Source organism: Staurois parvus, unplaced genomic scaffold (assembly GCF_062004578.1).
Source record: "Staurois parvus isolate SC_StPar_1 unplaced genomic scaffold, SC_StPar_1.0 ptg001466l, whole genome shotgun sequence".
Lineage (NCBI taxonomy): Eukaryota > Metazoa > Chordata > Amphibia > Anura > Ranidae > Staurois > Staurois parvus.
This window is the reverse complement of record NW_028319262.1, coordinates 368656-385111: the sequence shown is the minus strand read 5'-3', so window position 1 is coordinate 385111 and position 16456 is coordinate 368656. Positions and strand designations below refer to the sequence as shown.

Below are 16456 nucleotides of genomic sequence, written 5' to 3'. Positions count from 1 at the left end.
AGTGCTGCCTATAAGTGCAGGCTCATCAGTACCTCCCCATCAGTGCTGCCTATCAGTGCAGGCTCATCAGTACCTCCCCATCAGTGCTGCCTATCAGTGCAGCCACATCAGTACCTCCCCATCAGTGCTGCCTATCAGTGCAGGCTCATCAGTACCTCCCCATCAGTGCAGCCCATCAGTGCGCCTATCAGTGCATCCTCATCAGTGCTACCTCATCATCGCATATCAATGATGGAGAAAAATTACCTGTTTACAGAATTTAATAACAGAAAAAATGTTGCAGTCATGAAGTCAAAGGAACTGCCTGCAAAGCTCAGAGACAAGATTATTGCAGGGCACAGATCCAGGAAGGCTACAAAGAACAAAGTGGCCTCGATAATTCTCAAATGGATGAAGTTTGGCACAACCAGGACTCTTCCAAGAACTGGTCGCTCAGCCAAACTGAGCAATCGGGGGAGAAGGGCCTTAGTGAGACAGGTGACCAAGAACCCGATGGTCACTCTGACTGACCTCCAGAGATCCTGTATGAAGATGGAACAAAGTTCCAGCAGGACAGCCATCATTGCAGCTCTCCACCCATCTGGGCTTTATGGAAGAGTGGCAAGATGGAAGCCTCTCCTCAGTGCAAAACACATGATTGTCTGCCTGGAGTTTGCATAAAAGCACCTGATGGACTCTCAGTGGGCCACTCTGCCATAAAGCCCAGATCAGTGGGGGGTTGCAGTGATGGTTGTCCTTCTGGAATTTTGTTCCATCTCCACACAGGATCTCTAGATAATAATAATAGTGTGTGTCTGGGGGAGACATTAGAATGTAAGCTCCTCTGGTACAGAGACTGATGTGACTGGCTCAGTGTTTTCTGTACAGCACTGCTGTATATGTCAGAGCTATATAAATGTATAATAATAGTGTGTGATTGTGGAGGGACATTAGAGTGTAAGCTCCTCTGGTACAGGGACTGATGGGACTGGCTCAGTGATCTCCGTACAGCACTGCTGTATATGTCAGAGCTATATAAATGTATAATAATAGTGTGTGATTGTGGAGGGACATTAGAGTGTAAGCTCCTCTGGTACAGGGACTGATGGGACTGGCTTAGTGTTCTCTGTACAGCACTGCTGTATATGTCAGAGCTATATAAATATATAATAATAGTGTGTGACTGTGGGGGAGGAGACATTCAAGTGTAAGCTCCTCTGGTACAGAGATTGATGTGACTGGGGGAGGAGACATTCGAGTGTAAGCTCCTCTGGTACAGAGATTGATGTGACTGGGGGAGGAGACATTCGAGTGTAAGCTCCTCTGATACAGAGATTGATGGGACTGGGGGAGGAGACATTCGAGTGTAAGCTCCTCTGATACAGAGACTGATGGGACTGGCTCAGTGTTCTCTGTACATCACTGCGGTATATGTCAGAGCTATAGAAATGTATAATGATAGTGTGTGACTGTGGGGGAGGGGACAATCGAGTGTAAGCTCCTCTGATACAGAGACTGATGTGACTGGCTCAGTGTTCTCTGTACAGCGCTGCGATATATGTCAGAGCTATATAAATATATAATAATAGTGTGTGACTGTGGGGGAGGAGACATTTGAGTGTAAGCTCATCTGGTACAGAGACTGATGTGACGGGGGGAGGAGACATTCGAGTGTGAGCTCCTCTGGTACAGAGACTGATGTGACTGGCTCAGTGTTCTTGTTACAGTACTGCGGTATATGTCAGAGCTATATAAATGTATAATAATAGTGTGTGACTGTGGGGGACATTAGAGTGTCAGCTCCTCTGGTACAGAGACTGATGTGACTGTGGGGGAGGGGACATTATAGTGTCAGCTCCTCTGGTACAGAGACTGATGTGACTGGGGGAGGGGACATTATAGTGTCAGCTCCTCTGATACAGAGACTGATGTGACTGGCTCAGTGATCTCTGTACAGCGCTGCGGTATATGTCAGAGCTATAGAAATGTATAATAATAGTGTGTGACTGTGTGGAGACATTAGAGTGTCAGCTCCTGTGGTGCAGATACTTATGTGAATGGCTCAGTGTTTTTTGTACATCACTGCGGTATATGTCAGAGCTATATAAATGTATAATAATAGTGTGTGACTGGGGGGAGACATTAGAGTGTCAGCTCCTCTGGTACAGAGACTGATATGACTGGCTCAGTATTCTCTGTACAGCACTGCGATATATGTCAGAGCTATATAAATGTACAACAATAATACTCTGTGACTGTGGCGGGGGCATTAGAGTGTCAGCTCCTGTGGTGCAGAGACTTATGTGACTGGCTCAGTGTTTTTTGTACAGCACTGTGGTATATGTCAGAGCTATTTTATAATAATATTGTGTGACTGTTAGAGGACAACAGAGATCATTTTATTTTGTGTTGGAACTTTATATTAATAGTTTTATGTTTTGTACAGTGAAGGAGTAAAATGTTGAACTTTTTTTTGTTTGCCATCAGATCTCCCAGTAAACCTTTGACACGGAAACTGGTCAGCGATATGGACTGGGACGTGACAAGCAGAAATTCGCTGTCTAATGACAGACTGGAGACACAGAGCCTGCCGTCCAGATCTCCACCAGGGACACCCAATCAGTGAGTGCGCACACACATATGGGGCAGTCATTTTTCCTTAGTGCGTTTACATATTGCACCTCCTGTAAAGAAGCACAGAGACTGCGCCTGGTCCTGGTTCACAATTCCTCCCACTGACACCAATGATGGGGCGCAGTTCTTCCCGTTGATACCAAAGATGGTGTCAGTGTTTTGTCCCACTGACATCAGGACCTTTCCTACTCCCATTGGCCACAGTCCGACCCCCCTAAAGTCTGAAGGACAGTAAACTTGCCCTTTGTTTAGAAAGTTTGGATACCCGTGTGATAAGCCATGCATGTATTACTAGGGAAGTCGTGGAAACACAATGCTGCAAAGCACACATTGGATATTTTTCAAACTATAACCCCCGTTTCGCACCCAGCCGTGCGGGCTGCGTTTTGCTCAGGCACGAGAGCCCATTCGTTTGAGTGCCCGTGACACACAGGGAAAGATGTCCCTGCACTACTTTGGAAAACGCAGCCCGCACGGGAACCTCGGTTCTCAGTACGGTTGCGTTTCCCAGTGCGGACGGCGTGCCATTAGAACTAATGGCACCCGCCTGCGGGTCCACAATTCTCTGTGCAGGTGGTGCGGCTGCACGGATTTCTGTGCGGATTTGCAGCGGCACCACCCGCGCAGATGTGAACCTGGGGTTATGCACATGGAATATGATGCTGGCATATTAAAGCAATGGTGATTGTGTGTATTGTAGTGATACCCATAAAAGCGTGACTGAATTTTCTCCACGTTTATTATACCTGACACCTGAGTCTAACCTCGCTGTCTTCTGCCTCAGCCGGAATTTGACGTTCAATCAGGAGGGGACCCGCCTGCGCCCGTCCTCTGTTGGGCACCTGGTAGATCATGTAGTACACGCGTCTCCTGGGAAGGTCTTTAAAAACCACAGATCTCCGTCCTCTACTCAGGCCAACAGCATTATTCTGGACTCTCCTCAGTAAGTGGCACTCATTTTAAAGTAGATCTCTCCCTCATGTAGAGATTGAGCTCCATTTAAAGTGTATGTATACTCTAATAATGTGCTTCTCCTGTTGGCTCCCTGTTAAAGTGGTTGTAAATCCTTACATATACTCAGTGAAGAGACTGGCCTCAGGTGATACAAGGAGATGAAACAAATCCTCCTACATAAGTTGTACCTGTTTATCTGAAATCTTCTCTTCATCCTTTCAAAGTGCTGAATTTAGAAAGCTTGTGTAAGAGTTCAGAACACAGTGGGTGGAGAGCTGAAATTACACACTGCACAGCTCAGTGAAGAGAGCTCTGAGAGCTGACTGGAGGAAAGGGACACACCCTCCTCCACACAGCTCACAGGAACAGAGCTGAGGCTGTCAATCAGCTGGAGGTTCCTCCCCTGTCACCATTTTTCTCTTTGTGTCAGGAAAACGTGTCAGAGTTGACTTATGCTGATAGCAGATAAATGAAGCAGCAAACAGAAAATACACTTAGTGCTCTTAATTGAAACAAGTACACACTATAGATGGATATGCTTTGTTCATATTTCATGTCCTGAGGTTTGCAGCCACTATAAAGTTGAAGTTTAATCTGTGAATATGTTGCCTTCCCTGGTTCTTCCTTCCCCCCCTTCATCAACATGTTAATAAACATTTTCAATGAGAACGTATCTGTTTTCATTACATACAGTATTTTATGTGATGTCATCACTGGACCTCTGCGCTTTTTTAGGCAATGAAGGCAAATCATGATGGGAGGGTTTAGCAGGGCAAAATGCCTTAATGGCTGGATGTCTGCCTGGAGGAGTGGATGCTCCTAGGCGGACTGTATTTGCATGCAGACTGTGCTAGGTAATGTCCACTTGTGATGCTGAGCCTGTGCAATTGAAAGAACTGAAGTCCAGTGAATGAAAGAGACAGGACAGGGACAGTCAACTGAGGAGCAAAGTTGGATGATGGCACTATGGGGCCCGGGGCAGACAGGGGCCCAAGGACCATGAGCGTGAACTGTTACTTCAATTCTTTATGCCACCTGCTATTCAGTTACTTGCACGCAGCAGGTTGCCACTGTTTCTCCCCTCCCCTCCTTCTTCTTCCTCCCTCTATTGGTCTTCCGTGCAGTCTGGGTGACAGTGCTTATCCTTCATTCTCTTTCCCCCCTTTCCTCACTGTCATTCGTTCTTAAGCATGGCTGACAGTGCTTGTCCCCTCCCATGTCTGTGGGTGGCTGAAAATTCTGACAGGGTCATTTGGGTCCTGCCCAGGTCTTGCCCAGAGCTCAGTGTACTCAACAGCAATGGTATTCCTGATCCAACTCTTCAGGTGAGCAGTGCAGAATGGTGAAAGGAAGTGCAGAGGTGGAGGAGGTTGCACTGGTGGAAGAGAGTGCAGAGGTGGAGGAGGTTGCACTGGTGGAAGAGAGTGCAGAGGTGGAGGAGGTTGCACTGGTGGAAGAGAGTGCAGAGGTGGAGGAGGTTGCACTGGTGGAAGAGAGTGCTGAGCTGGAAGAGCTTGCACTGGTGGAAGGGAGTGCAGAGCTGGAAGAGATTGCACTGGTGGAAGGGAGTGCAGAGCTGGAAGAGGTTGCACTGGTGGAAGAGAGTGCAGAGCTGGAAGAGGTTGCACTGGTGGAAGGAAGTGTAGAGTTGGAGGAGGTTGCACTGGTGGAAGAGAGAGTAGAGGTGGAGGAGGTTGCACTGGTGAGATGGAGTGCAGAGGTGGGAACGGTTGCACTGGTGGGATGGAGTGCAGAGTTGAAAGAGGTTGCACTGGTGGAAGGGAGTGCAGAGGTAGAGGATGTTGCACTGGTGGAAGAGAGTGCTGAGCTGGAAGAGCTTGCACTGGTGGAAGGGAGTGCTGAGCTGGAAGGGGTTGCACTGGTGGAAGGGAGTGCTGAGCTGGAAGAGCTTGCACTGGTGGAAGGGAGTGCTGAGCTGGAAGGGGTTGCACTGGTGGAAGGGAATGCTGAGCTGGATGGGGTTGCACTGGTGGAAGGGAATGCTGAGCTGGAAGGGGTTGCACTGGTGGAAGGGAGTGCTGAGCTGGATGGGGTTGCACTGGTGGAAGGGAATGCTGAGCTGGAAGGGGTTGCACTGGTGGAAGGGAATGCTGAGCTGGAAGGAGTTGCACTGGTGGAAGGGAATGCTGAGCTGGAAGGGGTTGCTCTGGTGGAAGGGAATGCTGAGCTGGAAAGGGTTGCACTGGTGGAAGGGGTTGCACTGGTGGAAGGGAATGCTGAGCTGGAAGGGGTTGCTCTGGTGGAAGGGAATGCTGAGCTGGAAAGGGTTGCACTGGTGGAAGGGAATGCTGAGCTGGAAGGGGTTGCACTGGTGGAAGGGAATGCTGAGCTGGAAGGGGTTGCACTGGTGGAAGGGAATGCTGAGCTGGAAAAGGTTGCACTGGTGGAAGGGAATGCTGAGCTGGAAGGGGTTGCACTGGTGGAAGGTAATGCTGAGCTGGAAGGGGTTGCACTGGTGGAAGGGAATGCTGAGCTGGAAAGGGTTGCACTGGTGGAAGGGAATGCTGAGCTGGAAGGGGTGCACTGGTGGAAGGGAATGCTGATCTGGAAGGGGTTGCACTGGTGGAAGGGAATGCTGAGCTAGAAGAGGTTGCACTGGTGAAAGGAAGTGCCATGGTGTAGTGTGGCTGCAATGGTGAAAGAGGATGGAAGTGGGGGAAGGGGGATGCAGTGGTACAAGGGGAAGTGAAATGGTGGAGGGGGTTGTAATGGTAGAAGAGGGTGCAATGGTGGAAATGGTTGCAATCGGGGAAGGAAATGCTGAGGCAGTGAGAGGTGGAAGGGGTTACAATGGTCAAAGAGGATGCAATGGTAGAATTCAGCCTTATATTTGCTGTATACATTCTGTTCTGGTAAATATAAAGTATGCTGTAGCTCAGTTCATGAGCAACATGACTGTTAATTAGGATGTTTTTCAGGGCATTTTTTTTTCTTGTTTGAGATATGTAGCCCTGTGATTTCTAGTTATGCTGGATGTCCTCCAGGCAGGAAATGAGGCAAGTTCTCTCTGACTTGCTGCAGCTTCTAATGCACATTGTGAGAAGCTCACAGTGTGCAGTGAAATCGGAGTAAGTCATTTCAGTGCAGGAGAGGAGGGGGTACACCTGTGAAAAACTGAAGGGAAAGCTAGAGGTCAGATTTACAGCTTTTATACACTGAAGGAAGACCGGGTGAACGTGTTTATAAATAGGTCTGATATCAGACAGTCCCGAGCTCTCTACGTCTCCCACGTCTACAGAATTCAGCAAGTTGTGTTTGTTCCCCACACAGATCACAAGACGCTTCTCTGGAGGCTCCTCCGCCCGCACTCCCACCAAAACAGTCGAAAAAGAACAGTCTGAGCCAAATTTACCAATCCCAGCCGGAGCTGGACAACCACATCAGCGAGGCCTACGACCCTCTGTGGTCTCCAGAGAAGAACACGGTGAGTTCCCTCCTGACTTCTCATTTCCTCTCCTCTTCCCACATCCCGCTGCAACTTCCCCATTCTGTGCTCATGTCTGAGAGTCCAGAGGAAGTTCAACCAACCCCATGCAAAACTGAAAGGTGCTAAATATACCATGACACCAAAGAGTGGAGATAAGAGATAAGGGGAATGGTAGCTGTCTCCGGGATGGAGCACAGAATTCCAGGGGTATGGGAATGTCATACTCTACTACAAAATCACAAGTGCAGACTAAAAATATCTGATTATAAATTGCCAGCAGAGCAGAGTATTTCAGGAGAGGAGAGTTATAGAGGAAGGAGCAGAGTCCTCCAGCAGTGCAGAGTATTTCAGGAGAGGAGAGTTATAGAGGAAGGAGCGGAGTCCTCCAGCAGAGCAGAGTATTTCAGGAGAGGAGAGTTATAGAAGAAGGAGCGGAGTCCTCCAGCAGAGTATTGCAGGAAAGGAGAGTTGTAGAGGAAGGAGCAGAGTCCTCCAGCAGTGCAGAGTATTTCAGGAGAGGAGAGTTATAGAGGAAGGAGCGGAGTCCTCCAGCAGAGCAGAGTATTTCAGGAGAGGAGAGTTATAGAAGAAGGAGCGGAGTCCTCCAGCAGAGTATTGCAGGAAAGGAGAGTTGTAGAGGAAGGAGCAGAGTCCTCCAGCAGTGCAGAGTATTTCAGGAGAGGAGAGTTATAGAGGAAGGAGCGGACTCCTCCAGCAGAGCAGAGTATTTCAGGAGAGGAGAGTTATAGAGGAAGGAGCAGCAGAGAAGAGTATTGCAGGAAAGGAGAGTTATAGAGGAGAGAGCGGAGTTCTCCAGAAGTGCAGAGTATTTCAGGAGAGAAGAGCAATAGAGGAAGGAGCGGAGTCCTCCAGCAGTGCAGAGTATTTCAGGAGAGGAGAGTTATAGAGGAAGGAGCGGAGTCCTCCAGCAGTGCAGAGTATTTCAGGAGAGGAGAGTTATAGAGGAAGGAGCGGAGTCCTCCAGCAGTGCAGAGTATTTCAGGAGAGGGGAGTTATAGAGGAAGGAGTGGCAGAGCAGAGTATTGCAGGAAAGGAGAGTTATAGAGGAAGGAGTGGAGTTCTCCAGCAGTGCAGAGTATTTCAGGAGAGAAGAGCTATAGAGGAAGGAGCAGAGTATTGCAGGAAAGGAGAGTTATAAAGGAAGTAGCGGAGTCCTCCAGCAGAGCAGAGTATTTCAGGAGAGGAGAGCTATAGAGGAAGGAGCAGAGTATTTCAGGAGAGGAGAGGTATAGAGGAAGGAGCAGAGTCCTCCAGCAGTGCAGAGTATTTCAGGAGAGGAGAGTTATAGAGGAAGGAGCGGAGTCCTCCAGCAATGTAGAGTATTTCAGTCTTTATAGATGGATAAGGACCTTTCTAGTATAATGGGACATACAGGTGTCTGATAAAGGGGTATATATTTAGAAAGGATCATGCATTTTAGTGCAGTTGATCACAACACCTTTATATGTGTTTTGTAGCCCAACGGTCTCGTGCCCCATGACAATCTTGTGTTGATTAGAATGCGGCCAGATGAGAATGGACGCTTCGGGTTCAACGTGAAGGTAAAAAATGTTTGTTTGGTTTTTTTTGTTGGAGCAAAGTTGCTATACAGAGTAAAGGCAGCTCCCCAGTTACAAACATCTGACTTACATACAACACATACTTAAGAAAGGAGGCAGCATGATGTCATGCTGGTCCTAGGAAACCGCTAAGCAGCCTTCTGCTGCTCTCCGCTTGCTAACCTTTCCCTATGCTATCCAAAGCTTAAAAATAATTTTTTGGCTGAAGTTTCACCTAAAAGTTTACCTGATCCAACTTTCATTCAAATTCAGCTTTAGAACTAACCTACAGAGCCTATCTTGTTCGTAACCTGGGTGCAGGAAGCCACCAGCCTGCAGCATGAGAGAGCTGTGTACATGTCCTTCAGTTGTAGACAGGGGCGGACTGACAACTCATGGGGCCCCCGGGCAATAGGGGATCATGGGGCCCCTGTTTCCTTGCCTACACTCAAAGCACACCCAAAAAAAGCCTATAAAAGGTACCAGGGGCATTTCATGGGGCCCTCGGGCAGTGCCCGAGTGCTCGAATGGTCAGTCCGCCCCTGGCTGTAAATACAATTCTTTCAGGTATTCTTGACCTTTTACCCGTGGAATGATTGAACTGCTGTGTATAGATCTCCTAGGTGGTTGAGAGTGATGTATCAGAAGAGTCTTCATAAAGATTTGCAATTTATTTTCTTTTTCCAAGCCAAAACTTTGCACTCCTCTCCTCCTTCCTTCTTCCTCCCCCTGTCTTTCTTCCTCTTTCCTCTCCCTCTGATCCTTTCTCCTTCTTACTCCTTCCTTTCCTACTTCCTCTCCCTCTCCTTCTTCATGTCCCTCTTCTCGTTCCTCTCCCTCTCTTACACTTTCCTCCGTCCTCCCCCTCTCATTTTCTTTCACCTTCTCACCCTCTCCCCCTCCTCTTTCTCCTTCCCTCTCTCCTCCCTCTCTCTCTCCTCCTTCTCTCTCTCTCTCTCCTCCTTCCTCTCTCTCTCTCCTCCTTCCTCTCTCTCTCTCCTCCTTCCTTCCTCTCTCTCTCTTCCTTCCTTCCTCTCCTCCCTCTCTCTCTCTCTCTCCTCCCTCCTCTCTCTCTCTCTCCTCCCCTCTCTCTCTCTCTCCCCCTCTCTCTCTCTCTCTCTCCTCTCCTCCCCTCTCTCTCTCTCTCTCTCCTCCCCTCTCTCTCTCTCTCCTCTCCCTCTCTCTCTCCTCCTTCCTCTCTCTCTCCTCTTTTCTATCTCCTCCCTCCTCTTTACTCTCTCTCCCTCCTCTTTTCTCTCTCTCTCCCTCCACTTTTCTCTCTCCTCCCTCCTCTTTTCTCTCTCCTCCCTCTTTTTCTCTCTCTCCCCCTCTTTTCTCTCTCTCTCCCTCCTCTTTTCTCTCTCTCTCCCTCCTCTTTTCTCTCTCTCCTCCTCTTTTCTCTCTCCCTCCTCTTTTCTCTCTCTCCCTCCTTTCTCTCTCTCCCCTCCTTTCTCTCTCTCCCTCCTTTCTCTCTCTCCCCTCCTTTCTCTCTCTCCCTCTCTCTCCCTCCTTTCTCTCTCTCCCTCTCTCCCCTCCTTTCTCTCTCTCCCCTCCCCTCCTTTCTCTCTCTCCCCTCCTTTCTCTCTCTCCCTCTCTCCCCTCCTTTCTCTCTCTCCCTCTCTCCCCTCCTTTCTCTCTCTCTCTCCCTCTCTCCCCTCCTTTCTCTCCCTCTCTCCCCTCCTTTCTCTCTCCCCTCTCTCCCCTCCTTTCTCTCTCCCCCTCTCTCCCCTCCTTTCTCTCCCCTCCTTTCTCTCTCCCCCTCTCTCCCCTCCTTTCTCTCTCCCCCTCTCTCCCCTCCTTTCTCTCTCCCCCTCTCTCCCCTCCTTTCTCTCTCCCCCTCTCTCCCCTCCTTTCTCTCTCCCCCTCTCTCCCCTCCTTTCTCTCCCCCCCCCTCTCTCCCCTCCTTTCTCTCTCCCCTCCTTTCTCTCTCCCCCCCTCTCTCCCCTCCTTTCTCTCTCCCCCCCTCTCTCCCCTCCTTTCTCTCTCTCTCCCCTCCTTTCTCTCTCTCTCCCCTCCTTTCTCTCTCCCCTCCTTTCTCTCTCTCTCCCCTCCTTTCTCTCTCTCTCCCCTCCTTTCTCTCTCTCTCCCCTCCTTTCTCTCTCTCTCCCCTCCTTTCTCTCTCTCTCCCCTCCTTTCTCTCTCCCCTCCTTTCTCTCTCCCCCTCTCTCCCCTCCTTTCTCTCTCTCTCCCCTCCTTTCTCTCTCTCTCCCCTCCTTTCTCTCTCTCTCCCCTCCTTTCTCTCTCTCTCCCCTCCTTTCTCTCTCCCCTCCTTTCTCTCTCTCTCCCCTCCTTTCTCTCTCTCTCCCCTCCTTTCTCTCTCCCCCCCTCTCCCCTCCTTTCTCTCTCCCCCCCTCTCCCCTCCTTTCTCTCTCCCCCCCTCTCCCCTCCTTTCTCTCTCCCCCCCTCTCCCCTCCTTTCTCTCTCCCCCTCTCTTTCCTCCTTTCTCTCTCCCCCTCTCTTTCCTCCTTTCTCTCTCCCCCTCTCTCCCCTCCTTTCTCTCTCCCCCTCTCTCCCCTCCTTTCTCTCTCCCCCTCTCTCCCCTCCTTTCTCTCTCCCCCTCTCTCCCCTCCTTTCTCTCTCCCCCTCTCTCCCCTCCTTTCTCTCTCCCCCTCTCTCCTCTCCTTTCTCTCTCCCCCTCTCTCCCCTCCTTTCTCTCTCCCCCTCTCTCCCCTCCTTTCTCTCTCCCCTCCTTTCTCTCTCCCCTCCTTTCTCTCTCCCCTCCTTTCTCTCTCCCCCTCTCTCCCCTCCTTTCTCTCTTTCTCCTTCTTTCTCCTTCTCTTCTCCTTTTTCTCTCTCTCCTCCTTTTTCTCTCTCTCCTCCTTTTTCATCCTTCTTCTCCTTCCCCTCCTTCTGCCTCTTCCCTATTCCTTTCCTCCTTTCCTTCCTCCTCCTGTCACTTCCCTATTCTTTTCCTCCTTCCTCTCCCTCTCCTCCTTCTTCCTTTTTCTACTTTTCCTCCTTCCTCTTCCTTTCCCTCTCCTCTTTCTTTTACTTCTCATCCTTCCTCTTCCTCTCCCTCTCCTCCTTCTTCTACTTCTCCTCCTTCCTCTCCCTCTCCTCTTTCTTCCTTCTTCTACTTCTCCTCCTTCCTCTTCCTCTCCTCACTTTCCAATTTACTCCCCCTCACCTCCTTTCTGTCCCTTTCTTTCTCCTCTCCCCCTCCCTTCTTCTTTTCCTCCTTTTCCTTCTCTTCCCCCCCCCCCCCCCCATCTTCCTCTTCTACTCTCATCTATATCTCCTTCTCCTTTCTCTTCTTCTTCCCCTTTCCTGTCCCTCTCTCATTTTCACTTTATCTAACCTCTTCTACCCTGGAGACATTCACTAATTTGTTTGATTCATTTCATTTATTCCTCTTATTGCAGGGTGGATATGATCAGAAGATGCCAGTGATTGTGTCTCGGGTGGCCCCAGGGACATCGGTAGGTCTCCTTTTAGTGTACTGGTTGTTTGGGTCACATTGATCCTGGTTGCTCACGACTCCTGTTTTGCACATGGAGTACAGATCTCCCAGACTCACAGATGTCACTGGCTCCTAAAGAACTGACAGACCGTATTCTCTGACCTGCTGTGTCTGTGCTGCATGAGCTCTTTTACTATCCTAAAAGCAAATGTATTGACTTGGCTTTATTGCATCTTAAGTTTGTCTCATCTTTCCCCTCATACAGGCTGACCTGTGTGTCCCACGTCTAAATGAAGGGGATCAGGTTGTACTGATCAACGGACGGGACATTTCTGAGCATACGCATGACCAGGTTGTCATGTTTATCAAGGCGAGCTGTGAGAGGCACTCGGGAGAGCTTGTTTTGCTGGTCAGGCCTAATGGTGAGTACAAGTATCAAATCTGCGCTTACACTATGGGCAAGGATTTTATTAATACCTATCCTCTCCATCACGACCAATAACGCCACCATCAGTCCCAACCCGCAAGCCAAAGTCCTAGGTGTCACTCTAGACTCCAATCTGTCCTTCCAACCCCATGTCCAATCGCTGGCAAATTCATGCAGACTCCACCTCCGCAACATCTCCAAAATACGTTCGTTCCTAAACCCAGAAACTACTAAACAACTCGTTCACTCCCTTATTATCTCACGACTCAACTACTGCAACTCCCTCCTCACCGGCCTACCCCAACACAGACTATCCCCGCTTCAATCTATCCTGAACTAAGCGGCCAGACTCATCCACCTTACCAACCGCTCCGCATCTGCCACCCCCCTCTGCCAATCCCTCCACTGGCTTCCGATTGCCCAACGCATTAAATTCAAATTAATAACATTGACGTACAAAGCCATTCATAACGCTGCCCCAAACTACCTCACTGACCTGATACCCAAATACCACCCAACCCGTAATCTTCACTCCTCACAAGACCTCCTACTTTCTAGTTTCCTAGTCTCCTCCTCCCATGTCCGACTCCAGGACTTCCCCCAGCCTCTGGAACTTACTACCCCAACCCATCAGGCTGTCACCTACCCTCCTCACCTTTAGGCGCACCCTGAAAACCCATCTCTTCAGGGAAGCCTACCCCACCCCCTGCTAACTTGCCGACCCCCTCCACTCCTCCTACCACTCCATCCCCCACAGCCACTTCCTCCTGTACCACTACCCCCTCCCTCCTAGATTGTAAGCTCGACAGAGCAGGGCCCTCGTACCCCTCGTGTTTTGTATTGTCACTGTATTGTCTCATGTACTGTCCCCCACTATAATGTACAGCGCTGAGCAAACTTTTTGGTGCTATATAAATACTGTTTAATAATAATAATTAATACCTAGCATAACAGTTTATTTAAGACGAAGTATGGCCAAAGCTATCTTGGCTATACTTCTATGGATCACGGGAGTGCAGTTGGTTCTACACTTCTGTAACCCATTTTCAGCCAACAGCAGGCTAAAGCTCGCTGTCGGTTGACATCACTCCCAACCTGGGTGGATCCCAACTTTAATTTCGGGATCCACCCAGATTCCCGGACCGGGAGCTGGGTCAGTGAGCCGCTGAGAGCCTGAGCTAGCTACTCCTGACACCTGCACAGTCCGGTGCTCCAGTGAGCGCTGGAGGTGCAGAGGAGAACACCAGTGACTGTCAGCCACCGATCTGCTCAGAGCAGATGGGAGAACTGAGAGATCATCGGTCTTTGATCGCTCAGTTCTCAGTGTAGAGCCGGCGGGGAACATGATGCTGCATCCACCTAGGTGAGTATAAATGTTTTTCTAAAGTCCAAATGTACCTTCCTTTCCTCAGAAAAAGTTTGGTTAATAATATATGCACAGCTCCAAGTACATCAACATGATCAGTAAGTTGTAGATATAATCATAAAAACAATGCTCTGTATAACCATGAAACCAATGATATAAATCCAGAAAAGAAAAGCAGACAGTGAAAACTGCAATGTCCCCTTAAATTGGTGGTCAGTGGAACGAGGGACCCCCTCATCTTGGTGAACAGTTGAAGAATGTCCTTTGCATTATTGATCAGTAGATAAGATCTTCCCTTACTCTGGTGGTCAGCAGAGAAGGGCCCCTTAGATTTATACGAGTAAGACAAGGGTCCTCACATTGGTGGAATGTTGGCGTAAGAATGTTCTTCATAATAGAGACTAGTCAAGGACCCCCTAGCAAGCTCTGGAGGAACCCTGGATAATAAAGTCTGATTAAAGGAATAACTTGAAAATTACAGGGTTTTATTTTAAACTGTGTGTCCCTTACTTTTCCTTTGCTTCCTGGTAGGGCCGTCTTAATAGCATAATGGGCCCTTGGGCAAAGTAATACACTGGGGCCCCTACCAGTCGGCCCCAATTTACACTCCTACACTCAAAAAGTAAAGTATAAATAGTGGATAGAATTAAACATATATTTATTAGTACTTTCAATAAAATTTATTTTAAACAATAAGAAAACATGCCATAATCAAAGACTAATGACCACAAAAGACACAGTACTGGGGGAGGCAAAAGGCACAGTACAGGGGGAGTCAGGAGGGCACAACACTGGAATCAGGAGGGAACAGTACAGGTTCTGGGATGCTGCCCGGGCCATCCCAGGACAGCTTTGTAAAAAGTGTGACTGTCCCAACAAATCCGGGACAGTTGGCAAGTATGATGTAATGCAAGATTATCATGGGGCCTCCATTTACCTGGATTCCCATGCATTAAGACAGCCCTGAGTCCTGGCATGGAGGCAGAACTCCAATAAATCCAGGAAATATGAGGCTGTCTCTCCAATGTGATGGAATTCTCCTCTTATTCAGTTGTCTTTGGAACTTTGCAGGTACATTCACTGCTTCTGTTCCTCTCTGTGGGTTCACAATTGGACACCAATTCCTCTCTGTGGTGTCACATTAGACACCAAAAGTATATGGTACAATGTAATATACAGAACAATTTGCCCCCTTAAAGTAACAAAATAAATAATAACGGTAAAACCATATATGAATTGACCCATATGGGAGGGTAAAAGTGACTGTCCACAAAAGATGGAAGACTGAAGGTCCAGGCCATGGGGAGTCCACAGAAGTTCATACAATCAGCCAATGTGCACTTGAATAGGCAGCTCCACTAGAGACAGGAATCAATCTCTACAAAGCAACAAACAAGACAGAGGGGGGCTCCAGCTAAGTGCAGCATTAATATACTCCTTTAACCACTTGCCGTCCAGCCGCTGTATATAAACGGCTGGACGGTGGCAGTCCAGGGGCGGGTTGCCGTTCATAAACGGCGCCCGCCATTTTTGACTGTGCGCACTCCCTGGGAGTGTGCAGCACCGCGATCCGGTGCCCGCTGTGTCCTCCAGACACAGTGGAACACCAATCGCCGTACGGGACCTCTGTGCGAGGTCCCCATCATGTGATCACTGATTGGCCAATCAGTGATCACATGCAGAGTAGTAAGCAAGATGTCACTTCTGACAGCATTGCTTACTACTGTACGTGTGAAATCTGAATGATCACAGAGGTCACATGGTACAGGGCTATTCACAACAGCCTTGTACCATGTAACAAGCTGTGACCAATCACAGCTCACACAGTATGTCTCAATGGCTGCAGGAATGCAGCCAGAGAGAAGGAGAAATGATTGCTTTTACAGCCTTTATGGGTGTAAAAGCAATTAGTGTAAAAAAAAAAAAATCATCACCCCCCACAAGTAGTACAGTGTCACCATGGTGACACTGTACTGCTAGGGTGACAGTGTGTAAAAAAAAATAAATAAATAATAATAATATAAAAAAAAAAAAAAAAAAATGTAAAACAAAATTTACAAAAATTATAATTTTGGTTATAAACTAATTTGTGTTTATTAAATGTCACATTGGGCAGATCACACGATAGCACATGCAGGCAGGGCCCGCAGTCCACCCCAGAAGAGCCTGAAGTCTGTCCCCGAGGAGTCAGTAGTACAACGCCTGACGCCGGCTTCTGTCTGTATGCAATAATGATTCAGAATCTATTTCTGATTGTTTTTCTCTGTGTCCTCAGCGGTTTATGATATAGTGGAAGAGAGGATGGAAAATGAGCCGGACTTCCAGTACATCCCGGAGAAAACACCCAGAGACAGCATTCACTCTGAGGACGATGCCCTGAGGGAGTCGATGATACAGTTGGCTGAGGGTCTGCTCAACGGGACGGTCCTGGCACAGTTTGATGTAATGCTTACTTAAAGGGGCTCTCTACTCCAAGGGATAGTTCAGTTATGGAAGGACCATTGAGGGCCAAGTCTCTCCGTAACTTCAGTATCCCCCAGTTCTTAGATTTCTTTATCTACCTGCTGCAGCCATTAGTAACAAATCTAAAAACTTCCTGTTGGATTTTAATTTAAAAGTTTCAAAACCAAAAAAAAAATAGGTATAGCTCAGCAACACAAGCACATTTTTATATGTTTTATCTCTTTAA

The 16456-nt window shown here is 48.5% G+C and overlaps 1 protein-coding gene across 1 annotated transcript in view; it reads left to right on the top strand.

The window, feature by feature from the left end:
• Positions 1 to 16456, top strand: part of PTPN4 (protein tyrosine phosphatase non-receptor type 4) — a 209816-nt gene that overhangs the window by 136739 nt on the left and 56621 nt on the right. Inside the window, exons 14-20 of the mRNA XM_089662397.1 lie at positions 2467 to 2601; positions 3398 to 3556; positions 6859 to 7012; positions 8494 to 8577; positions 11937 to 11993; positions 12240 to 12396; positions 16043 to 16209. Coding sequence (XP_089518523.1) covers positions 2467 to 2601; positions 3398 to 3556; positions 6859 to 7012; positions 8494 to 8577; positions 11937 to 11993; positions 12240 to 12396; positions 16043 to 16209 — 913 coding nt within the window. The remainder of the gene's footprint in view (positions 1 to 2466; positions 2602 to 3397; positions 3557 to 6858; positions 7013 to 8493; positions 8578 to 11936; positions 11994 to 12239; positions 12397 to 16042; positions 16210 to 16456) is intronic.